Here is a 25757-nt window from a genome sequence, read left to right as displayed (position 1 = left end):
ACTTTTCATATATTAACTCATTTAATCATTCAACAATCCTGTGGAGCAGGAAATATAATGGCTTCACTTTACAAGCAAGGAAAACTGGTTAAACACTTTCTTCAGGTTCATGTGGCCAATGAGAGGGAGAGGTATGATTTAAGGCCCAAAAGTCTGACCCCAGAATCTGTTCCTTTTACCACAATTATTATGTCACTAATCAAAGGAGTTTGTAGTTCAGCCCCAAGATGATACAGGGAATCAATTATTAAAAAATGAAATTTGATTAAAATGAAAGTAGAGAATTCCCATTGAAACCTTCTGAGCTGATTTTGGATCCTATGGGAATACTGATGCTATAATGAAGTGGTACCTCTGCCAAGAAGCCTTAAATGGCATTGCTTAGGTTAAAGCCCCAAGTCAATAAACCGAGACTTAATATCTAACCTAAATGCAGTCAATCTCCCAGAAATGTAACCTTTAACCACCCATCATGGAAGTTTCCTGGTTGGCAATAGAAAGTTTGCTGGTAGATTCCTTCCATTCCCTTTAGAAGGGTGACTTTTGTAGTACAACTTGAAATCTAGCATTGTGATGCCCTTGGCTCTGGTTTTCTTTTTCTTTTTTTTTTTTTTTTTAAGATTTGATTTATTTATTCATGAGAGACACAGAAAGAGAGAGAGGCAGAAACACAGGCAGAGGGTGAAGCAGGCTCCATGCAGGGAGCCCGACATGGGACTCGATCCTGGGTCCCTGGGCTGAAGGCAATGCTAACCTGCTGAGCCACCCGGGCTGCCCTGCTTTTCTTTTTCAATATTTCCCTGGCTATTTGGGGTCTTTTCTGATTCCACACACATCTTAAGATTATTTGTTCCAACTCTCAGAAGAAAGTCCATGGGATTTTGATAGGGATTGCACTGAATGTGTAAATTGCCCTGGGTAGAATTGACATTTTCACAATATTAATTCTTCCAATCCATGAGCACGGAATATTTTTCCATCTCTTTGTGTCTTCCTTAATTTCTTTTATAAGTGTTCTGTAGTTTTTAGGGTATAGATCCTTTACCTCATTGGTTAGTTTATTCCTAGGTATCTTACGCTTTTGGGTGCAATTGTAAATGGGATTGACTCCTTAATTTCTCTTTCTTCAGTCTCATTGTTACTGTATAGAAATGCCACTGATTTCTGGGCATTGATTTTGTATCCTGCCACATTGCCAAATTGCTGTATGAGTTCTAGCAATCTTTGGGGTGGAGTATTTTGGGTTTTCTATGTACAGTCTCATGTCATCTGTGAAAAGAGAGAGTTCGGTGTGGTATTATCACAAAAACAAGCACATAGATCAATGGAACAAAATAGAGGACCCAGAAATGGGCCCTCAACTTTATGGTCAACTAATATTCGACAAAGGAGGAAAGACTATCCACTGGAAAAAGGCCAGTCTCTTCAATGAATGGTGCTGGGAAAATTGGACAGCCACGTGCAGAAGAATGAAACTAGATCATTCTCTTACACCAGACACAAAGATAAACTCAAAATGGATGAAAGATCTAAATGTGAGACAAGAATCCATGAAAATCCTAGAGAAAACACAGGCAACACCCCCCCCTTTTTTTTTTTTGTAACACCCTTTTTGAACTTGGCCACAGCAACTTCTTGCAAGATATATCCATGAAGGCAAGAGAAACAAAAGCAAAAATGAACTATTGGGACTTCATCAAGATAAGAAGCTTTTGCACAGCAAAGGATACAGTCAACAAAACTAAAAGACAACCCACAGAATGGGAGAAAATATTTGCAAATGCCCTATCAGATAAAGGGCTAGTATCCAAGATCTATAAAGAACTTATTAAACTCAACAGCAAAGAAACAAACAATCCACTCATGAAATGGGCAAAAGACATGAACAGAAATCTCACAGAGGAAGACATGGCCAACAAGCACATGAGAAAATGCTCCGCATCACTGGCCATCAGGGAGATACAAACCAAAACCACAATGAGATACCACCTCACACCAGTGAGAATGGGGAAAATTAACAAGGCAGGAAACCACAAATGTTGGAGAGGATGTGGAGAAAGGGGAACCCTCCTGCACTGTTGGTGGGAATGGGAACTGGTGCAGCCACTCTGGAAAACTGTGTGGAGGTTCCTCAAAGAGTTAAAAAGAGATCTGCCCTATGACCCAGCAATTGCACTGCTGGGGATTTACCCCAAAGATACAGATGCAGTGAAACGCCGGACACCTGCACCCCGATGTTAATAGCAGCAATGTCCATAATAGCCAAACTGTGGAAGGAGCCTCGGTGTCCATCGACAGATGAATGGATAAAGAAGATGTGGTCTATGAATGCAATGGAATGTTACTCAGTCATTAGAAACGAGAAATACTCACCATTTGCTTCAACGTGGATAGAACTGGAGGGTATTATGCTGAGTAAGTCAATTGGAGAAGGACAAACATTCTATGTCTCATTCCTTCAGGGAATATAAAAAACAGTAAAAGGGAATAAAGGGGAAAGGGGAGAAAATGAGTGGGAAATATAGAGAAGGTGACAGATCATGAGAGACTCCTAACTCTGGGAAACGAAGAAGGGGTGGTGGAAAGGGAGGTGGGCAGGGAGTTGGGGTGACAGGGTGATGAGCACTGAGGGGGGCACTTGATGAGCACTGGGTGTAATTTTATATGTTGGCAAATCAAACTCCAATAAAAAAATATCCAAAAATAAATAGAAGGGTGACCTTACCTAAAACAACGAATTCCTGCTAATGGTTTCCTGTTTTCTGCTCCCTCTCTACTTTAAAAACTCTTTCTATTCTGTAGCCCTTTGACATTCCCCTGGACTTGCTAGTTGGGATGCTGCCTGATACATGACTCAATAATAAAGCCAATTAGATCGTTAAAACGTACTTAGTTGGGGCAGCCCTGGTGGCGCTGCGGTTTAGCGCCGCCTTCAGCCCAGGGTGTGATCCTGGAGACAAGGGATCAAGTCCCACATTAGGCTCCCTGCATGGAACCTGCTTCTCCCTCGGCCTGTATCTCTGCCTCTCTCGCTCATGAATCAATAAGTAAAATATTAAAAAAAAAAAACCTAAAATGGTAAAAAAAAAATGTACTCAGTTGAATTATTGTTATTTAGGACATCCTTCACTTTTTTTGCAGTGTAACATACACACAGTGGTATATATATATATATATATATATATATATATATATAGTGGTATTATATATATATATTATATATATATATAATAAAGTGCACTAATCTTAAGTGCACAACTTGAAGAATGTTTACATATGTATACATCTACGCAATCATTCCCAGATCAACATGTAGACTAATTCCTGTACCACGAGGCTTTCTCATGCCCCTTTCCTCTTCGCAATCCGGGCCCCAGGAGCCACTGTTTTGGCCTCTGCCACTTCCATCTCCTGTTCCTAGACTTCATGAGATGCCACTCATATTCGTGTGTTCGTGAAAGATCACGCATCACTATGTCTGTGATACTCATCCGAACTGCCTCTAGCTGCAGCTAATTATATTCCCTTGCTTTGTTAACAATGCCTCTATGATGATGCTCCAATATATCTGTTGATGAACGTTTGGGGTCATTTCTGCGTTTCGGCGATTATGAATAAAGCACCCGGCACATTTCTCTTGGCAATGCACCTAGCAGTGGAATCACTGCGTGCCAGGGTGGCGTACACCTTCACTTACTCAGTTCTGCTGCCTTTCCCGCAGGCAATCCCCGGCCCAACACCCCGGGACCACGAGCTACTTCTGAAGGCAAGGACCCCTCGGCATCACTGGGGACACTGCGCTCTCAGCGCCCGCTCCTCGGGACACAGGACTCGTCACGTCTCGGGTACTGACATCTCATTGGCTCTGTAGTCTGCAAGGCATGCTGGGAAATGTAGTCTTTTGTTGAAGCCTGCATGACCTGATAAAAATCAGGGGACTTCCATGCCAATAGCGATCGAGAGGATCAATATTTATCCCTATTACAATGACGAAAAGAGATTTTATAGGAAGGAAAGAGTAGGGATTCAGGGAACAGAAATTAACGCGTAACTTTGCAGTTCGGGATGCCAGAAAGTATCCGCCAATCAATGTCCCTCTTTTTTACGTTTCAGATTTAAAGTCGCTTCTAGTAAAAGCCCTAGAGACAGAGCCTGACTGGTCCAGATGTGACATAAACCCAAAGCTTGATGAGGACCTCTGGATTCAAAGTCCTACGGGTCTCTAGACTGCCGGGTAACTCACAAGCTGGTGGACTGACTCACGCATGCGCACACACTCCTGAAAGGGACGAAATTCCTTTGAGTGCAATTCCCTTGAGTGGATCTAGGAAGATAAACATTAGACCAGACCCAAATCAAAACCACCCATTTGTCTCCTACAGTGCGTTTCCTAAAGCTGTCTGAGGCAATTTTAGAGTCGTTGATAACCGATTCCCTACAGAGCTAGCCGGTAGGAGGAGCTTCCTCCCCCGATGGGGTCAGAATTTGCATCTCCCCTCTTTTAATTTAAGTGAAAAGGAGAAGAGCGAGTATCTCCTGGGAATCCAAATGTGACTTTTGATCCCCCAACAATTACCAGGAGGGCAGTATCCATTTCACAAGGAGCCAGGAACTTTGAGGAGAGAAAGTCAGAATTTACATGAATTCCAGGCAGCAAGCATTTTCTTATCTCTCAATTAAGACGTTTGCCACCACTTGCCTACATTCAATAATAGGCTAGTTGACATTTGGACCCCATATACTCTACAACCTCAAAATAACTATACTTACTACCCAGATTCACTTTATAGATAAGTGCCCCTATGACTTCAAGCATCAGTACCCAAATTTCAAGGGGGAAATTAAGTATTCATAAGCACACATTAAGGTAAGATGCTTTAAAGTTTCATATCCCAGAACTTGCCTCAACAAAAGATTAATAGGGATGGGGAGAAGGAGGGATAAATAAGCAGAGCACAGAGGATTTTTAGGGCAGTGAAAATACTTTGTATGATATTATGGTGATAGATATATGTCACTGTAGTTTCGTTCAAACCCATAGAATGTACAACACCAAGAGTGAACTCTATTCTAGATCATGGACTTGGGTGGTTAGGATGTGTTGGTGTAGAGTCATCCTTGGTTTTAAAAAAAAAAAGTGAGTCATATTGATAATACGGGAGCATGTGTATATGTGGGGACAGAAGGTACGTGGTAAATCTCTGTACCTTCCTCTCATTTTGTTGTAAATCTAAACTGCTCTTTGCAATATAGTCTTTTTTAAAAGATCATTAATGCTTAATATATGTCAAAAAGGGTGAGAGAGACAAATATCATCCCTGTCCTTGAGAATGAGGTAGAGGGAAGACCAAGGGTAGTTTGGATGATGAACACAACTATATGGCTAATTTGTGTCTCCCTCCCTCCCCCAAGTCTCCATGGGATTGGAGCTATGAGAATATCAAAAGGCTCTGTGAATGGGAACAATTTTTTTCAACCTGGGGAAGGAGGCAGAGTTGGAGAAGGCTTCATGGGGCAGGTGGCATAAAGAAAACATCATGACATCATCAGCATTTATATATTGCCTTCATTAAGTGTCTGAAAAGCACACAGTGCTGTGAAAACAAAGAAGATATAAATCTTTCCCTCTAGGAATTTACAATCAAGGTTTACAGCACAATTTAGATTTTTTTTTTCTCCGTGAATTTTATTTATGTGGTTCTGAAACATTAACTTAATATATTAATAGCACTCAACAAACAAAGTATAAAAGTCATTCAATGATATTATTCCTTCTCATCCCTGTCCCTACCTGCCCCAATGTCTGGGTTCCCCTCCTTTGAGTGCCCTCTGAGCTTGGCTTCATATGCATCTGTGTTTTGATTGGAACTTTTTTTTAAAATATTTATTTATTTATTTATTTAAGGAAGCAGGAGAACTTGAGTGGGGGGAGAGGCAGAAGGAGAGGGACAAGGAGACTCCTTTCAAATAGGGAGCCCATTGTGGGGGTTGATCCCAGGAACCCAGGATCATGACCTGAGTCAAAGGCAGATGCTTAACCAACTGAGCCACCCAGGCGCCCTTTGATTGGGCTTTTGCTCAGTTAATATTCATTCTTCTCACCTCCCCACATTGAGGTAGAATTTACTTCTCTGCTGCTGATATTGGACTTGTTCCTTTAGTTAACAGAAGGTGGGCAGAAGTGAAAGTATGCCATTTCTAAGCAGAGGCTTTAGGAGTGATGTGGCAAGTTACCTCCAGAATCCTTGCATTCCTGCCATCTGCCAGGACAAGAGCTTGCATGTTCATACTGGGCCTCAGAATGAAAGGTACGTAGAGCACATTTGTACCTGCCTGGCAGCCTCAAGCAGTCTGACCCTTAGATCCACGAGCAAGAAAATGTTGTTGTAAACCAAATAGAATTGGGGAGGTAAGGGACATATTTATTAAGTGGTATTATTGTAGCAAAATCTAGTTTCATTTTGCCTTTTTAACTTTATATATAAGTCACTAATATGTATAGTCACTTCCCATATTGGAGCATAGATTTTCTTCTTTGAGTTTTATGAATTTCCAGTGGCAAGCTTGGCCCCAATATATTTAACCAACTTCCATTAATGAGTGCTTGGGTTGGTCCACCTGAGATAGGGAAACTGAAAGGACTCTGTTTCAGAAAGACTCCATCTTTGCTGATTTTCTGCTATGCCCCATGTACTCTTTACTTGTGTCCGAATAAACCAAGGAAGCTGTGTTCCTCTCCAAGGGGGAAAGCAAGAAAGTTAATCATTGTCTGAGTTTCATCCTAAGACCCCATATACTTGATAACATCTAAGAAAAACCGGATCCCAAACATGTTCCAGTAGATTAGCTTTGAACAAACCTTGGCCAACCCAGGCATCAATACCCTGTACCTTCAAAGAATACTTATTGTTCACCTGTCACTCACCTTTGATTGGACCCTACTCTGGATTCCTGGATGAACACATATCCTGGACCCCTTTCCCATATAAACCCCTCACCCCAAGTGATGATGGGACTCATTCTCCTTTCCTTTTGAGTCTCCCAGATACTCTGTCTGCTATAATCTATCACTTAACACTATTCAGTGAACTCTGCTTTCACTTCCTCCTGGCTCACATTTTATTTCTATCCTGTGCAAAGCCAAGGACTCTCCTGGCTGGTTCTGTGGGGCCCCCTCTGAGTCCCCAGACCCAGCCTGCCTGCATCACATTTTTTTGCTATCACAAAAAAAAAGGTGCACTGAATAGTCTTGTATATATGTGCAAAGATATCTTTGGAATCTTGGCATTTCTGGGATGGAGGGAATACAAAGTTTGAAATACTGAAAGATGTTGCTCAGTTTGATAAATAGGTGTTTATCAAGAATAGTGACATTGATCATCAAATTAAAACTGGATGGTAGTAAGAAGACACCTGTTTTTGTATCACAAGTGTCCCCATTTTCATCCTCTTTCTTGGATGGTCCCCTTCTACTCCTCTCTTCCTCTTTTCCATTCTCTTAGTTCACCAGATCCTTGTTTTCAGTTGGCGTAAACTAGGTTATGCTGCGCAAAATATGTCCCCTGTATTTCAGTGGCTTGCCACAGTAAAATTTGCTTTTGATCATGTACACATCCATTGTGGGTCTGTGTTTTAAGTAGGTCTCAGCCTAGTAACCAATTTTGTGGTCCCTATAATGATTGCAAGATGCCCTTCAGCAACAACCATCAGGAAACCTTGAAAAAACAGAGGCTTATTACTTAAAGACATGGAAATTATACAACACACCTGGAGCCACACAGTGAGGTCAGGGGTAGAGACAGAAAGAGTGAGCATGGGCCATGAGTTCTACTTTTATTAGGATCAAGGGGTGGGGACCTAGGGTTTCACAGGCTCACTCCTTATTGCCAAGATTTCTAAATCAAAGGAGCCTCAGTGGGAGGGAGGTAGCTTGGCTCTTTATGCAGTCTTGTGGCTGGCAGTGTGTTTACTTGACTTTGAAGTGGATGCCTCAGTAGTCAAAACTTAAGTCAGGCACTTGTACTGAGAGAGAGAAAGAGAGAGAATGAGAATGAGAGAGAGAGAAAAGTCCAACCACTGTTAAGGCTTGCACTATAGTCTTGTAAGATCTCATCTTTTACATTCTTCACTCCAGGACCCAGACTACCAGAGAAGCCTCTGTATGTGACCTTGGTCATCTCAAGGCAGAAAGAATGAGGTCTGATAAACCACATACTGATTTCTAGTTTTTGCTCAGAAGTGACACGTGTCACTTCTGCTCATATCTCCTGGTTATGGAAATCTCATGGCCACTTCTGAGTTCTACAGGGCAGAGACGTTTAATCCTTCCGCGGGGTGGGGTGCCACATATGAGTGAACAGTAATTCAGTCTAGCACAGCCCTATTCTTTTCTTACCTCACAGTGTAGACCTGGAATTCACACCCTTTCCCTTTCCCATTCCCCTTCCCTTTCCTTTTCCCTAGGGTGATCCCATGAATCCCCATGGTCTCTGCTCTGCCTCCAGGGCTGGAAAACTGACAAATCCAATGCTTGCTAGGCTGCTCTAGAGTGCTCCCTTGCCAGAACCTCAACCTCAACACGTCTAAAGTTGAGTTCATTTCATCCCCAGTGCTACCCTACCCCCCCCCAGCCAAACTTGCTCCTTCTCTTATACCTACATCACCCTGAATCCTGCTCAAGTCATGTTTGCCTCTCCTGCTCCCTCCCCTTCCATCCAGCCCATTGCCAAGTCACACTGAGTCTATACTTACTGTGTCTCTGGACTGCAGCCTGTTTCTACTCCATTTCTGTCTTCAGGACCCACAATTTTGAAATCTGATCCCTAAACTCCCTGGCACATGGTGGTATGCAAGAAATAGTTGTTAAATGATGAATTAACTTTCCATAATTCCTTAATGTGTTTTCTGCAAATTTGCATTAAGTTTGGTGCCGGGGATACACCTGTGAACAGTGTTACTCCTGTTTCCTAACTGGGCTATATCTGCCTCTACTCTCAGCCCTCTTCTGTCATGTTTCAGAGAGAAGCTGTGGGGATTTTCCTGATGCAGTGTGCAGAACTTCTCAAAGCCAGTCATGGCTCCCCACTCCCCACTGAACACAGTTCTGTCTGATCCTGTCTGGTCTTTAAATTCCCATCTTTACCTGTCCTACACAGTAGACAAATCAAATGAGTAACCATTCATTCTCTGTGCCCTTGCTAATGTCACTAATGGTGAAATGAACATGTCCAAATACTCTGTATCCTTCAAAGACCCACACAAACATCGACTCTTCTATGAGGCCTTGCTGGATGTCCATCCTTACTCATCTCCTAAATATCCACAGCAGTGTGATGGAAACTCTCATACTGCATGTCATTTTCTCTCTCTTATTATGGTGAAGTGGCTAAGTGTCTCCTGTCTCCCTCAGATCATGAGTTCCTTGTGGGCTAGAGCTGTGCCTGCTGTATCCTTGTACCCAACAAAACCCTACATATAGTAAGTACTCCATAAGCATTTGTTGAACAAATACAAAGGAAATAGGCAGTAAGAAAATGAGGTGCATTTCTCCACCAAAGATACCCAGATCCAAGAGGATGCCCTGTCAGTACTCTTCTGAGCACCTACAACATACTAAGCCTAGGCCTGAAGTCACGGGCTCCAGCAGCTGAACCACAGGCTCCTGGACTCTCACTGAATGATTTTGCACAGCTCTTGGGTAGACCATGGTGTGAGCTCTCACTTCTCCTTTTATCTTCCAGATTAGACAGTTTAAGTTAACCCAGAAACATCACAGACATGGTCCCACAGCTGATGGGGCTGCATGTGGGCCGTCGGCATACAAATAGCTTTTCATAGGTCCTTAAACAGAGTTTTTGAGAATTACAAGTGTTTTCAAAAACCAAAAATACCTCTCGATGGCAGATAGTCTCAAAGTTGCTAAATGGCAGTTGCTACAGGTTTTGAGTCCCTAGGATTCAGCCCCTTCCTGGGAGAAACCTTGGGATCAAAGCTGATTTGTGTTGTGCCCAAGATTGCGAATCCGAGAAACCACCAAGGAGCCGACACGGATGCAAACACACGAGGGTTTATTTACAAGCTGGAGCTTGGGTTCAAGTGTACCCGACACAGCAGAGCAGGGACTTGGACCCCGAGGTGGGTTTCAGCTTAGTTTTAAGGGCTGGTCTAGGGGACCTCCAGAAGGCGTGGAGGAATTTCTCAAGTTCTGTTTACATTCTGATATGGGGCCTTCAAGGGCATTGAGCTCTGTTCTCATTTTAATATGGGGCTTCCTGCCACTGGCTTGGGCTCTGTTCTCATTCTAATAAAGGGCTTTCTAGGGCGTTAAGCTCTAAGCTGTTTTTTTCCCTGTAACTGAAGTAAGGTAAATTTCAGCTCTTATTCACGGGGGCCTGGGATGGCTGTACTTGTGCCAACGCTGAACTTAAAGTGGAATGGCCTTAATTTTCTTGGCCTCCACAATTTGTCTCCCTCTGAGAGGGATGTGACCACCTCAAATATGCACCCATGGCCTCTGTCTGGCTAAATCTCTGTGCTAGAGCAATAGAGGGATGTCGAACTGACCGGCCAAGCCGCCTGGTCCTTCGGCCTCCCTTAAATGTCCTTGACAGCAGGGAGGGGATGTGGAATTGCTTGCAGAAGCCAGGTCCTTAAGGGAAGACAAGGAACAGAAGATAGCCACTCCCTTAACCAGACTTATTTATACCCAGTTCTCCAAAGAGGAGCTTAAGAGGTAGGATAGGGCCGCCTGGGTGGCTCAGTGGTTGAGCATCTGCCTTTGGCTCAGGTCATGATCCCGGGGTCTTGGGATGGAGTCCTGCCTGCCTTGGGCTCCCTGCAGGGAGCCTGCTTCTCCCTCTGCCTGTGTCTGTGTGTGTCTCTCATGAATAAATACAATCTTTAAAAAATAATAAAAGGTAGGGTCGCTGGTAGGAAGGTAAAAGACACAGACACTTCACCCTCGCCAGGAATAGCAGCACAGGCGCCTCCTGGTAAGGGCAGAAAATGGAAGGTGGAAGCACATTCCCCGCAAGATGGCTCCTCCGGGCTGGGCTCGGGTCGCCGGCGCCACCTGCTGGAAGAGGTCGGAACACGCCTCTGCCAGCCGGCGGCCCTTGTCCCTGGCTCTGTCTGCAACAGCGGCCACAGTTTTAGCAGTTTTAGACGTCTGACTTTCCTGCCCTGCGAGGCCACGGAGTGACGGGGTGACACTGACGGGAGAGACATAAATGTCGCTCTTCATACTATCGACACTCCTGTCCCCGCTCCACCCCAGGGGCAGCTGTCAGTAGATTTCCCCAGGAATTCTGGAATTGTAAAGGACACAAGTACAGCACATTTAATTTACGTGTCAAAATCATCGATTTGTTAAATGGAAACCTTAAAAGTGTACCATAAGTACTGTGATCGCATTTTGGGATTTTTAAGAATTTTTTTTATTTTTTTAAACACACCAGGAGGTTCAGAAAGTGGAAGCCCTGGGGTTGAATATAGGAAGAGAAAAGCAAGACCACTCCTCATTGACTCAGGATTGACACTAGCAACCATTAAACTGACGTGTCTTGACTCATACACAACCCAAACAGTTCTGGTGAACATAAAATGGAATTGGTCTTGAGGCAAGGTGTGTGCATGTGTGTGCGTGTGGGTTTTGCAGGGTGATGCTTCTGTGTCCCCCGGGGCTCAGAGTCAGAAAACTCACTCCCCGGACTACAAAAGGAGACAGCCACCACCAGCTGTAGCGCTGTGCCCTCTCACTGGAAAAGCTAGGAAGCTAGGTTGTATAACTATTTCCAGGGGTGTGCTCTGGAGTCAGACTCATCAGGTTCCAATCCCAGGGTCTGAAGGTTACTTTCCTTCCATTTGACATTAGCGCGTTGTTTGACTCACAGGTGTCTTTGACGGGAGTAGAAGCATCTAGTAGAAATAAGGTGCAGAGGGGGTGTTTTTCAAAGTTGATGTACCTTTGCAACAACTGTTTCTTAGAACTTTCTGAGATGGCAGAAATGTCCTGCATCTGTAATGAACACTTGAAATGTAGCTGGTATGACTGAGGAACTGATTTTTTTTTAATTTTTATTTATGATAGGCACACAGTGAGAGAGAGGCAGAGACACAGACAGAGGGAGAAGCAGGCTCCATGCACCAGGAGCCCGACGTGGGACTCGGTCCCGGGTCTCCAGGATCGTGCCCTGGGCCAAAGGCAGGCACTAAACCGCTGCGCCACCCAGGGATCCCAGGAACTGATTTTTTAATTTAATTTTAACTTATTATTTATTTTAAAAAAGATTTTATTTATTTATTTTGAGAGAGAGAGAGTGCATGAGAGAGAGAGAGAGCATGAGCAGAGGGGAGGGGCAGAGGGAGAGGGAGAAATAGACTCCCCACTGAGCAGGGAGCCCAACCTAGGACTCATCACAGGACCCAGAGACCATGACCAGAGCTGAAGGCAGATGCTTAACCCAGACACCCTGTTTGACTGATTTACATTTAAATAGCCACATGTCCCTCATGGTTACTATATTGGACAGCACAGTTTTAGCCCCAAATGCCACCAGCTTCCTGTGGAAAATCAATTTTATGAAAATGCTTATTCCATCTGACACTCTTAGCATTTTATGGATGTTCCTCAAATATTATTTCTGAATAAAGGTTTGAAGAAATACAGCGCAGATATTATTAGATTAGGCAACAGGATCCTACAGGACATTTTTACTTAAATATTTTTATAAATCCTTCTTCCCAGGGAAGAAATACAGGCTTTCTGAAGGTCACAATCTCTGTGCAGCAGCCACCAGCACTTGCTTTTCTCATAAGTTTCAGTGAGCAGCAATAAAACTCCCCTTCCTGCCGGGAAGCTGAACATTTCCCAGGAACCACAGATAGCAGAACATATTGTGTGTGTTTCACCTTTGTGCTTAAAAATTTTTATGTAACTCAAACACCCCTACACCCAACGTGGGGCTCAAACTCACAATCCCAAGATCCAGAGTCATGAGCTCCACCAACTGAGCTAGCCAGGCACCCCTCAGCTTTGTGCTTTCTGCTCTTAGATGGGCAGTGTCCTAAAAATTGCATTGCCTTTCTTCTGTTATCACTCCCAGTTGTCCTTCTGACCATTTATGATCTTTGGCATAACCTTTATACTCACAAAAACATCTCTAAGAGGAAGAGGTGATATGACAAGTACAAATACAAATACTGCAAACTACCCATTCAATTCCAGGTGCTTCTGGAAGGCAGTAGTCTTTCCTTGCACCTCAGTTTGGTGGGGAAGGGATGGAAGCCTCCTTTGTATCATCCCCCAGCCCCCAAGTAGCATGATACAAAGCACATATGAGAGGGAAACTGATTTTATTAAAAAGATCCATAGGATGGGAGGATGGGGTCGTGTTAGAATTCATGTCACTAATAGAAAATTTCTCCTTAGAACAATACAAAAATCTGTGTAATTACCAATGAAATTTTTTTCTTTTTCTGCTCTCATCAGAGGAAAATGTGGTTATGTATCCTTGTATTCTTACAACAATAATTCCACCACCAACAGCAATCAAAACAACAGCTGCAATTTATTGAACACTAACTTACGTGGCACTTTACAAGTGCTACTGCCTTTGGTCTCACACTTTATTGTGTTCATTTTAAGGATGAACAGGCTGAGGTGTTAAGAAATTCAACACTTATGTGCGTGTGTGTGAAATTTAAAATTTTATTTGGAATGAATTATAGATTCACAGAAAGTTGCAAAAGGGGTATAGAGCAGTATAGAGCATGATTACAGTACAATATCAAAGCCAGGAATCTGACAACGTATGTGTGTTTGTGTGCGTGAGTGCAGTTCCGCGTCATATGCGCAGATTCGGGCAACCACTAGTGCAGTCAAGATACAGAATTATTCTATCGCCACAAAGTTCTCCCTCCTACCACCACTTTAGAGTCATAATCATTCCCCTTTCTCCCAGTCTTAACCTCTGACAACCACTACTCTGTCATTTCAAGAATGTTATATAAACGGAATCCTTAAGTAGGAGAACTTTTGAGGTTGGCTTTTTTTCACTCAGCATAATGGTCCTGAGATTCATTCAAATTATTGCATGAACCAACAGGTCATTCCTCTTCCTTATTAAGGGTAGCGTTCCATGGTATGGATGTGCCATAGTTTGTTTAATCATGAAAGACATTTTGGCTGATTCCAGTTTTGTTCACTGCAAATACAGTGTCTATGAACAATTGTGGTCGGGTTTTTGTCTTTTCCCAAGTTTCTATTTCTTTGGGATAAATGCAATTACTAGATTTATGTTTAGATTTTTGCTTTGTTTTTAGAAACTATCATACTGTTTTCAGGAGTGCTGTACCAATTTACATTCCCACCAGCAATATGTGAGAAATCCACTTTAGTTTCTTCTTTTTCAATCTGCATACCCTTTATTTCCTTGCTTTGCTTTATTACACTGGCTAGAACTTCTAGTACTAGGTTGAATAGTATCAGTGAAAGTGAGCATCCTTGCCTTGTCCAATTTTAGAGGGAAAGTTGTTGTTTTTTGTTTGTTTGTTTTTTAGAGGGAAAGTTTTTGACCTTTCACTATTAGGTATATGGACAACTGTGATAGCTGCTGTTTATCAGGTTGAGAAAGTCCCCTTTTATTCTTAGTTTGTTGAATGTTTTTTATCACTAATGGGTGTTTGATTTTGTCAAAATCTTTTTTCAGCTCTGATTGATATGATCGTATGCTTTATTTTCTTCATTAACCTCTTAATATCAAAGATTGCATTGATTGTTTCTCAAATATTAAAACAGCTTTGCATTCCTGGGATAAACATCCCTTGGTTATGGTGTATAATTCTTTTTACAAATTACTGAATTCTAGGGCAGCCAGGGTGGCTCAGCGGTTTAGCGCCACCTTCCGCCCAGGGCATGATCCTGGAAACCTGGGATCAAGTCCCACATCAGGCTCCCTGCATGGAGCCTGCTTCTCCCTCTGCCTGTGTCTCTGCCTCTCTTTCTCTGTGTCTCATGAATAAGTAAATATAATCTTAAAAATTGCTGAATTCTAATTGCTAGTATTTTATTTAAAAGTTTGCCTTTATATGAGGAATTCTGGTCTAAAGGTTTTTTAGTTTCTTTCTTTCTTTTCCTTTCTTTTTTTTTCTTTTGGTACTGCCTCTGCCTGGTTTTGGTATCAGGGTAATACAGATGGACTTCATAGAATTAGAAAGTGTCCCTTCCTCTTCTATTTTCTGGAAGAGATTTGTAGAAGTGGTATTACTTCTTTAAATGTTTGAAATAACTCTCCAATTAAACTCTCAGGGCCTGAACATTTCATTTTTGGCAGGCTTTTAATTATTTAATAGTTAAAAGTCTATTCTACTTTTCTATTTCATAGTGGGAGAGTTCTGGTAGTTTGTACTTTTTAAGGCATTGGTCCATTTCATCTAAGTTGTCAAATGTATGTATGAGCTGCTTTAGTATTCCTTTATTATCCTTCTGATGTCTGTGGATCTGTAGTGATAATGCTGTTTTCTTACTGATACTATAGTCATTGGTGTCTTCTCTTTTTTTGTCAGTCTCCTTAGAGGTTTATCAATTTTACCTTTTCAAAGAAACAGCTTTTTCTTTAATTTCGTTTTAAAATTTATTTTTTCAATAAAAGATTTTTTTTATTTATTCATGAGAGACACAGAGAGAGGCAGAGACATAGGCAGAGGGAGAAGCAAGCTCCATGCAGGGAGCCCAATGTGGGACTCCATTCCAGGACCATTGGATCATGCCCTGAACCAAAGGCAGATGCTCAACCACTGAACCACCCAGGCACCCCTTAAAATTTCATTGATTTCTGCTGTCTTTATTATTTCCTTCTGTTTGTTTTGGTCTTTTCCCCCTAATTTATTTTTAGCTTGTTGGAGACTGTCCTCTTTTCTAATTTAAGCAAATTTCCCTCTCAGCACCACCATAGCTGTGTCCCACAGGTTTTGATACATTGTATTCTCATTTTCATTGAGTTCTGTGTATTTTTTAATGTTTTTTTTTAAATTTTTATTTATTTATGATAGTCACACACAGAGAGAGGCAGAGACATAGGCAGAGGGAGAAGCAGGCTCCATGCACCGGGAGCCCGATGTGGGATTCGATCCTGGGTCTCCAGGATCGCGCCCTGGGCCAAAGGCAGGCGCTAAACCGCTGCGCCACCCGGGGTTCCCATGTTCTGTGTATTTTTTAAAAATTTCTTGAGACTACCTTTTTGATCTATGGATTATTTAAAAGTATGTTGTTTAGCTTCCAAGTTTTTGGAGATTTTCCTATTATTATTGTCTTGATATCTAGCTTGATTCCATTGTAGTTGGTACACATTCTATATATAATTCCACTTCTTTTAAATTTGTTGAGGTTAGTTTTTTACGGCACAGAATATGGTCTATTCTGGCATGTGTTCTGTGAGTGCTTAAAAAGAATGTTTTCTGTTGTCGTTGGGGGATGTCCCACAAATTGTTGAGCTCTTCCATGAATGTGGTGGGGGAGGTGGCCCTATTGCTGCTGAGCAGTGTTAAAGGTCCTTTTTTTAAAATTTATTTTTTATTTTTTTAATTTTTATTTATTTATGATAGTCACGCACACACACACACACAGAGAGAGAGAGAGAGAGAGAGAGGCAGAGACACAGGCAGAGGGAGAACCAGGCTCCCTGTGGGGAGCCCAATGCAGGACTCAATCTCAGGACCCCAGGATCACAATGTGAGCCAAAGGCAGACACTCTACCACTGAGCCACCCAGGTGCCCTCATCCCATCCCGTTTTCACTGAAAGCCATGGGTTCTATTTGTATACTATTCTGGCTGGGAAGTTAGAGTTCTTATACTTACATCTGACAAAAAATCCACCTCGAATTGGTTATAAAAACAACGGAATTAAAAAAACAAACAATGGAATTCATTCTTGCTTCCAGAATGACTCCAAGCAGGACTGAAGTTTATGTTGGCTAGAGAGATGGATGATAAGCTTAGAAAATTAACCCTAGGAAACTGCTCAGCCTTGCAGTAAGGACTCAGGATCATATTGGGTTTATTAGTGGGACATTTGCATTTTGGGAACATGCAAGCAGGAGCCTAGACTTTCCTGAACAATCGACAGGGGGCAAGAGAGTATACAAATTCCTGTGAAAATGTCTAATGAAAACATATTAAATATATCATTTGAAAAGATAGCTAACATTTCGTTAAAAAAATAAAATTTCCTGTTTCTAGATTTTGTGAGTACTTGCAAGGATTTCTATGAAATACTGACTAAAGTGATTACAAGCAACATACAGAGCAGGTTTACAGTATGATGTTTGTACAAGGGACGGTGGGGAGAATGTTGAATGTACACATAATTGCTTGATTATGCATAAGATAGCTCTGGAAAGACAAATATAGCTAATAGCATTGTTAGCTATTGAGAAGAGAACTGGATACCTGGAGAACAGGGAGAGAGATTTTTCAACTTACACATTTTTGCCATCTCTTGAATTTTGAACTATGAGAACTGTCCTCAGTTTCTCTTTCAGCATCCTCTTCTCATGGTTCTCCTTCAACCACTCAGATATTTTAAAAAATGTACTTGCAAGAATTACTTACATATTCAGAATCAATTCACTTTCAGACAGACATATGTGTTGCAAATTTCTCCGCCCTATTCCTTGCATGGTACTCTCTTCTGTCTTCCAGCCTTTCTCTTTAGGGTTGGTACTTTTTGTGTCCTGCTAAATAAAGTATTTCCCTATCCCATGGTCACAATATCGTGCTGCTATTTTCCAGACTTGTACCTTTCACATTTAGGTGTACTTTTGAATGGAGTTTTTTTTTTTTTTTTTTTTTTTGTATGAGGTAGGAGTCAAGGCTCATTACCCAACACCACCCCCATCAGGAGTCAACTGATCTAGCACTATTTACTGAAAACAAATTTCCCATTGCTTTGTGGTGGCTCCTTTGGTGGTGTTGGTGGTGGGGAATGTGACTACATGCTCACGGGTTTGTTTCTAGCCCTATCTTCTTTTCCATTGACCTCTTTATTCTTTATAGTTTATAATAATAAGTCTTGGTAACGGTGCACACATCCTGTAGTGGGCCGGTCACTTGACTCCACCTCAACACACCACCGAGACAGTGCGCGAAACCCAAACCACGACCTTCCGACTTTGCCTCCGAGAGCTGGAAGGACGGCACTCAGGTAGGAGTCCGCCTTGCACACTACAGACGCCCGTTCACCTTACCCGCACCTGGAGGGACGCACGCCCGACACGCATGCGCAGCCCGAGGGCCGGGATTGGACGGAGCCGCGCGAGCGAAGTCTCGCGTCACTTCCGAGGCGGGAGGATGAAGTTGATTGACCATGGTCCCTGGGGCGACCAGGTAAGGGCCCGGGAGGAAGCGACCTAGGTGGCGAGGGGCGGAGGGACCGGCCCGGAGCTGAGGCGCGCGGGTGGATCCCGACTCGAGTGCATCCTTGGCCCAGGCGGAGGGAGGGAGGGAAGCGGCTGTGGGGGCCGAACGGAGGCTGCGGACCCCGAGGGGCACGCCGCGTCCCGGGGCCGGCCTCTGGGAAGCTCTAAGGGGAGGCTCCGCTGCGGCACGTACCCTGGAGCCTTGCCTCTGGGGCATTCTCTTCGGGCGGCCCCCTGCCACCCCGGCTAGGACCTGTCCCTACCGCCCGCCCGCTCCCTCGGACCCGGGTGTCCTTCAGCCTCGAGCGCTGGGGGCTGCTGGCGACGGAGCCTGGCGTTAGAGACCTGGGATTAGGCAGGGAGCTGCTGCTTGTCCCAAGGCTGGGGAGAGTATTGACCTTTGAGCACCCGCAGGAGTGGGGCTCTTCTGGAGAGCGTACTCCTCCAGCGCTTGATCCGCCGCTTCCTGCCTGTGCGACTCTGGGCAAATGTCTGAAACACTTGGCGCCTGGGTACTCCGTAGTAATTCTGTGTGGTTGTGAAAAGTAAATGAGATTACCTGTAGAATGCCTGAGGTAACGATGCTTTTTTGTTTCTCCTGAGGCTTATGATGGGGAGGAGCAGAGATGGGAGGAAGGACCAGGATTGGGCCTTGATCAGGGGTCACCAGTGAGCTGCTTCTTGCTGGGATTTTCTGGGATGACGTTTTAGTGTCCGCAAAGACAGAGAGAGAGGCAGAGACACAGGCAGAGGGAGAAGCAGGCTCCATGCAGGGAGCCCGACGCGGGACTCTAGGACCACGCCCTGGGCCGAAGGCGCCTGCTAAAACCACTGAGCCACTCAGGGATCCCCAAGGCTTCCAGATTAACAGTTGACTTGTAGTCTATGCAGTCCCAATAGGGCTCGTTTTAAAAGGAGGCATTATAAACATGGATATACATACATTATTTTTTGCTGAATTAACCTTTTCTCCAGGAAACAGAAGACCACGTAATTTGTTCTGTTATTTTCCTTTGCAACATTTGAAGCTTCTTTAGGATCATTCTTTTTATTGCTGGGTGGAGGGTTTCTTTTATTGTAGAAAACACAGACTTTGAAAATAAAAACACATTTATACCATTGGAAAGGATCTTTTTTATACATTTTTTTCTGGATTGTAGATTGGTTAGGGATTTGGTAGAAACACTAAAACAGTACTTACCATGTATTAATTTTATGGCATAAACTGAGCCATTTGCCCAAGAGGGAAGTACTATTTTTTTTTTTTTTTTTTTTTTTTTTTAGGATTTAGTTACTTAGAGAGAGCACACACATGCACTCAGGGAGAGGAGCAAAGGGAGAGTGAGACAAAGAATCTAAAGCAGACTCCTCACTGAGCTTGGAGCCTGACATGGGGCCATATCTCACAACCCTGAGATCATGATTTCAGCCAAAATCAAGAGTGATGCTTAGCTGACTGAACCTCCCTGGTGCCAGGGGAAGTACTATTATAGTTCAATTTTTATAGATGAAGAAATTGAGGCTTAGGGAAGTTGAATGATGTGTCTAGATTTGGAGAATCTAAGGACAGAAACAATGTTAAAGGGGGCTATCTTGGGGAATGTAGACTACACCAGGAAAGGAGAGAGATTACCCTCCGATGCTGGGGAACACTGGAATGAAGGAACGTTTTATCATTAAGGCATGGAGTTTCTTACTGGGATGGGAGGGCACTTATCTTAAAGGTAAAAACCTGTTGTTTTATCTGCACATCCTGGGCCAAGAACAGCATAGTTGGACTGAGGTCATCTAGGAGTTGAAGCCCATGTCTGGAACCCTGCTGCCCTGCAGTAATGGATTTATGATGTACTTTGCTTTGAAAGAATCTGACACTGTATACAAGAGTGTGCAACCCACATAAATGCATGATCACTTCACATCCAAAAAGATTCTTGGCTTTATGAACAGATCTACTTGAGGATTCTTTTATTTTAATTTTTATTTAATTTTTTTCTTTTTTTTTTTTAGATTTTAATCCCAGCATAGTTAACCCAATGTTATATGAGCTTCAGGTTACAATATAGTGATTTTTTAAAAAAGATTTTATTTATTTATTCATGAAAGACACAGAGAGAGAGAGGCAGAGACACAGGCAGAGGGAGGAGCAGGCTCCATGCAGGGAGCCCGATGTGGGACTCTATCCTGGGTCCCCAGGATCACGTCCTGGGCTGAAGGCAGACGCTCAACCATTGAGCCATCCGGGCTGCCCACAATATAGTGATTTAGCAATTCTGTATGTTACTTGGTTCTCATCAAGATAACTGTATTCTTAATCCCCTTCACCTATTTCACCCAACCCCCCACATTTCCCCTCTGGTAACCATCAGTTTTTTTCTCTATGGTTGAGTCCTTTTTTTTGGTTTGTCTCTCTCTCTTTTTTTCTTTATTTTGGTTCTTAAATTACAAATGAGTGAAAACATACCATAGTTGTCTTTCTCTGACTTTATTTTGCTTAGTGTTATACTCTAGCTCCATCCATGTTGTTGCAAATGGCAAGATTTCATTTATGACTGAATTGTGTGTATATATATATATATATATATGTACACACAATGAACTGTATATATACACAATATGCATACTATACAATATATGTATATATACACATACAGTGTATATGTGTACAATATGCATATATATACAGACTACAATATACATGTTATGTATTATATATAGACAAAATATATATTGTGTGTGTGAGTATGATATATACAATCCATTGTATATGTTTCTTTATTCATTCATCTGTTGGTGGATACTTGTTCTGCTTTCATAATTTGACTCTTGTAAATAATGCTGGGGTAAACACTGGGGTGCATATATCCTTTCCAATTAGTGTTTTTGTATTCATTGAGTAAATACCCAGTAATGCGATTACTGGATCATAGAGTAGTTCTATTTTTCATTTTTTGAGTAACTTCTATACTGTTTTCCATAGTGGCTGCACCAGTTTGCATTCCCACCAACAGTGCAAGATGGTTGCTTTTTCTTCACATCCTTGTCAACACTTGTATCTTATATTTTTGGTTTTAGCCATTCTGACAGGTGTGAGGTGGTATCTCATTGAAGTTTTTGATTTCCATTTCCCTGATGATGAGTGATGCTGAGCATCTTTTCATGTGTCTGTTGGCCATCTGTATGTCTTTTGAAAATGTCTGTTCATGTCTTCACACTTTTTAATTTGGGTTATGTATTTTTTGGTTTAGTAAGTTCTTTCTATATTTTGGGTACTAACTTTTTTTTTAAGATTTTATTTATTTATTCATGAGACACAGAGAGAGAGAGGCAGAGACATAGGCAGAAGGAGGAGCAGGCTCCCTGTGGAGAACGTGATGCGGGACTCGATTCCAGACCCTGGGATCATGTCCTGAGCCAAAGGCAGAGTCTCAACCACTGAGCCACCCAGGCAGTCCTGGATACTAACTTTTTATTGGATATGTCATTTGCAAATACCTTCTCCCATTTATTAGGTTGTCTCTTAGTTTTGTTGATTGCTTCCTTCACTTTGCAGAAGATTTTTATTTTATTTTATTTTTTAAAAGATTTTATTTATTTATTCATAGACACACAGGGAAAGGCAGAGACACAGGCAGAGGGAGAGGGAGAAGCAGGCTCCATGCAGGGAGCCCGATGTGGGACTGGATCCCGTGTCTCCTCGATCACACCCCAGGCTGCAGACGGCGCCAAACCGCTGCACCACTAGGGTTTCCAGAAGATTTTTATTTTGATGCAGTTCCAATAGTTTATTTTTGCTTTTGTTTCCCTTGCTTTAGAAGACATAACTTGAAAGAAGTTGCTGTGGCCGATGTGAATGAAATTACTGCTTGCCTGTGCTCTCTTCAGTATTCTTTGAGATAATACATTCATAGTATACTTAAAATATTTTATTCACATTTGAAACTATGTTTGTATAAATGGAGCTGTGTTTGTGTTCTAGTCAAGAGCATGGAATGTGCCTTCCCTAACATACATTCCTCTTTTTCTCCATAATAATAATAGTTAACATTCAATGAGTGTAATGTGCCAGACTTAATGCTAAGCATTTTATTGGATTATTCAATTCTCACAATAACTCTGTGAAGTAAGAATAGTTATCTTTATTTATAAGAAAGAAATGGGCTCAGAGATGGTAAGAAATTTATCCAAAGGCACAGAACTAGTAAGGGCAGAGCCAATTCTATGTCCTCCAAAAGCTAGTGCTTGGGCAGCCCGGGTGGCTCAGTGGTTTAATGCCACCTTCAGCCCAGGGTGTGATCCTGGAGACCCTGGATTGAGTACCACATCAGGCTCCCTGCATGGGACCTACCTCTCCCTCTGCCTGTGTCTCTGCCTCCCTCTCTCTAGTAAATAAAATCTTAAAAAAAAAAAAAAGCTAGTGCTTATCTATGTATTTCATTCATTCCTTCATTTAGCAGATATTGAATACATCTACTCTACCAGCAGTGTGCTAGGTGTTGGGAATATAGTAATTGCCAAAACCGACATATTCCCTATTGTCAGGTTGTTTATAAGTCTAATAGTGAATCTAGAGAATTATAAACTAAATATTAATTTTGATTATGGCACATGTTATGGAGGACAGTAGAGGGAGCTATGAGAATGATAATGGGACCATTTGGTAGAGGGAGGGAGTGAAGAAGAAGGCTCTGCTGAGGAAATATTTAGCTGAGACCTAAAAAGGACTGAGTTGGAGTTAAATTGGGCAAAGAGAAGGGTAAAGAACTACCAGGGGGAAGTAGGGGCATGTGTGAAGCCTGGAGAATAGGAGGAGGGTGTGTTTTATAGTTACTGAAAGACCTGTGTGGCCAAGGGTTGGGGAATGTTGCCCAAGTCTAACACAAAATGTAGGTAGGGATCTTATCCAAAGAGCAGTATTGCTCCCCTGTCTTGGATTATTTGCTTCTCAGAATTTATAATCAACTCCCACACACCATATCTATTTTCTAGCTCTGTTTGGAGTCCTGCCTCCTTCAAACATGTGGTTGGTTAGACCTCTGGTTGCCCACAGGATGGAGGCTGGGGATAAGGGAAGTGATAAATACCTAAAGGAGAGACTTAATTGGCATTGATGATTTGTACTACAAAGATAAATAGGCACTGAGTGCCAATATTTTGTTTCATCATATTGTCTCTGGTTTGCAAAATGCTTTAACAAACATTTTATAGCCCCACTATGGTCCACAACCTATGTTAGCCACCTAGGATGCAAATGTATAGGGACATTCTTCTCCTTCACCATGCATTAATTTAGTTAATGTTTTATTTGCCTTCTATTTAGTATTGCAGGGTGTTTTTGTTTTGTTTTTTAAGATTTTATTTATTTATTTGAGAGAAAGTACATGAGCAGGGGGAGTAGCAGAGGGAGGAGCAGAGTGATAGGGATGAGCAGACTCCAGGCTGAGCATGGAGCCTGACTTGGACTAGATCCCACCACTCTGATGTCCTGACCTGAACCGAAATCAAGAGTTGGGCACCTGACCAACTTAGCCACCCAGGTGCTCCTAAGATGCTGCACTTTATCAACATTATTCTTCAACATATATTTATTTAGCATTTATTATATGGTAGGTGCTGGGCTAGGGATACAGCATGAGCAGATAGTCATGTGGAGCTTAAGCTCCCATTTGGGGCTGGAGGGCAGAGAGGGAGGGAGAGAGTCAGGGAGATGAGGTTGATGAGGTAGGCTGGGATCAGACCATGCAGGCCTCATAGGTCACGCCAAGGATTTAAGGCTTATCCTAAGAATGGTGGGAAGCCATTGAAGAATTTTAGGCATGAGAGTAGCATCAGCAGGTCTATGTTATTAAAAGATCACTTTGGCTCCTCAATGGAGGCAAAAGTCAATGGATTTGAGAGCTATTTAGGAGGTAGGATCAATAGAGCTTGGTAATATATTCACTTTGGGGTGAGAAGGGAGAGGGATGTGGTAGGGCCAATTCTTCATTTTCTGGCTTGTGCTTCTGTGTTAGGAAATTCTGGAGGAAGAACATGAGTTCAGTTTTGAAAAAGATGTCTTTGAAATCCAAGTGGAGGTGTCACGAAGGGAATGGTATAGAAGGATCTGGTACTCAGATCAGGGCTAAGTCCCTTAAAAAAACCCTTGTCAGGGTGGGATTTTTTTTTATTATTATTATTCTTATCTTGAGGGAGCCATCAAGGTCTGGCTTGACAGTGAGGTAGCCCAGCAGGGAGTTGAATTTCTCCACATTTATGTTGGGGAAAAGTTAAGATCTGCTCACCTAAGAAATGCTCTTCACAAATGTGGAATGAAAGAAACTAGTTCTATTATTGAATAAGCATTAAACCAGACTGAAATACATCACAAATAATCGGCTATTGAGATTACAAAAACAAAAAAAGAGGTTTTACCATTTACAGTCCATTACATACAGTCTCAAGATTGATGGTACTTTGTAAGAAGACTTGACAGCACCTTTTGATGTACATGCTTTCATAGTTCCTCCTAAATACAAATGGTAATTGGGGTGGCCACCTGTAGTAGTTAATTGCCTTTATCTGAAGGAAAAGTAAAACCTCTCCATTCTCTGTGTGCAAGTAATGAGGTATGTTGGCTAAACTCCTACAGTGACTGGGAGTGGGGGGCTGGCTTCCTTGATATTTACATTTAAAAGAGATGGCATCTAGGACCTTTAGAAAAACACTCCTGAGTTCTGCAGCTAATTTATTTAACCTTTAAAAAGATATGCATATATATCAAAGATAGAGAGGAAAGTTTTATAAATACTAGATTATTCAAAGAAATGCTTTAAGAAAAAGGAGGGAGGGAAAAACAGTCTCTTTCCTTCCCTTTTGACAACAGGGAAAAGTCAATTTTTTAAAATTTACTTATATTTACGGTACAGTAAAATGTTGGGGAGGAGCACACACAGAATGGGGATTATTCTGAAGATAGTCATCTTCAGAACATCATGGAAGTGATTTCCATGTAGTTTTGCATAGTTAGAATGCCCTCAAATGATCAAATCTAGCCTATAATTTCTTTCTTTCTTTTTTTTTTCCCCATAATTTCTTGTACATTGATTTAAAGAAAAATGTAGATCTGGGTCCTGCCAGTAGTTTCCAGCCAAAACTCTTTTCTCTTGTAGTTAACCCTTCCAGGGCTTGTCTTATCCTTCTTAATGTCAGTACTGTCATTTCTTAGTCTACCGGGTGTTAAAAAGCAAAATTCAAATAAGTAAAATTTAAAGATTTTATTAGCTTTATTCAGTGAATCATGAATCAGGCAACATCCCATTTGGTAGACAGGAAGGAGCTCCAAGGAACTGTACACAATGAAAGCCTT

The 25757-nt window shown here is 42.1% G+C and overlaps 1 protein-coding gene across 2 annotated transcripts in view; it reads left to right on the top strand.

The window, feature by feature from the left end:
• Positions 1-25757, top strand: part of DHRS7B (dehydrogenase/reductase 7B) — a 118611-nt gene that overhangs the window by 37694 nt on the left and 55160 nt on the right. Inside the window, exon 2 of one of the 2 annotated variants that reach the window (XM_055305598.1) lies at positions 3722-3845. Coding sequence is in view for 1 of the 2 variants with exons in the window: in XM_055305596.1 (XP_055161571.1) it covers positions 18364-18383 (20 nt within the window). In the remaining variant the exon portion in view is untranslated. Of the gene's footprint in view, positions 1-3721; positions 3846-18341; positions 18384-25757 lie in introns of those variants that run through there. The other variant, XM_055305596.1, reaches the window with a different exon arrangement.

Source organism: Nyctereutes procyonoides, unplaced genomic scaffold, assembly GCF_905146905.1.
Source record: "Nyctereutes procyonoides isolate TBG_1078 unplaced genomic scaffold, NYPRO_anot_genome, whole genome shotgun sequence".
Classification (NCBI taxonomy): domain Eukaryota; kingdom Metazoa; phylum Chordata; class Mammalia; order Carnivora; family Canidae; genus Nyctereutes; species Nyctereutes procyonoides.
This window is presented reverse-complemented; position numbering and strand designations above follow the sequence as displayed.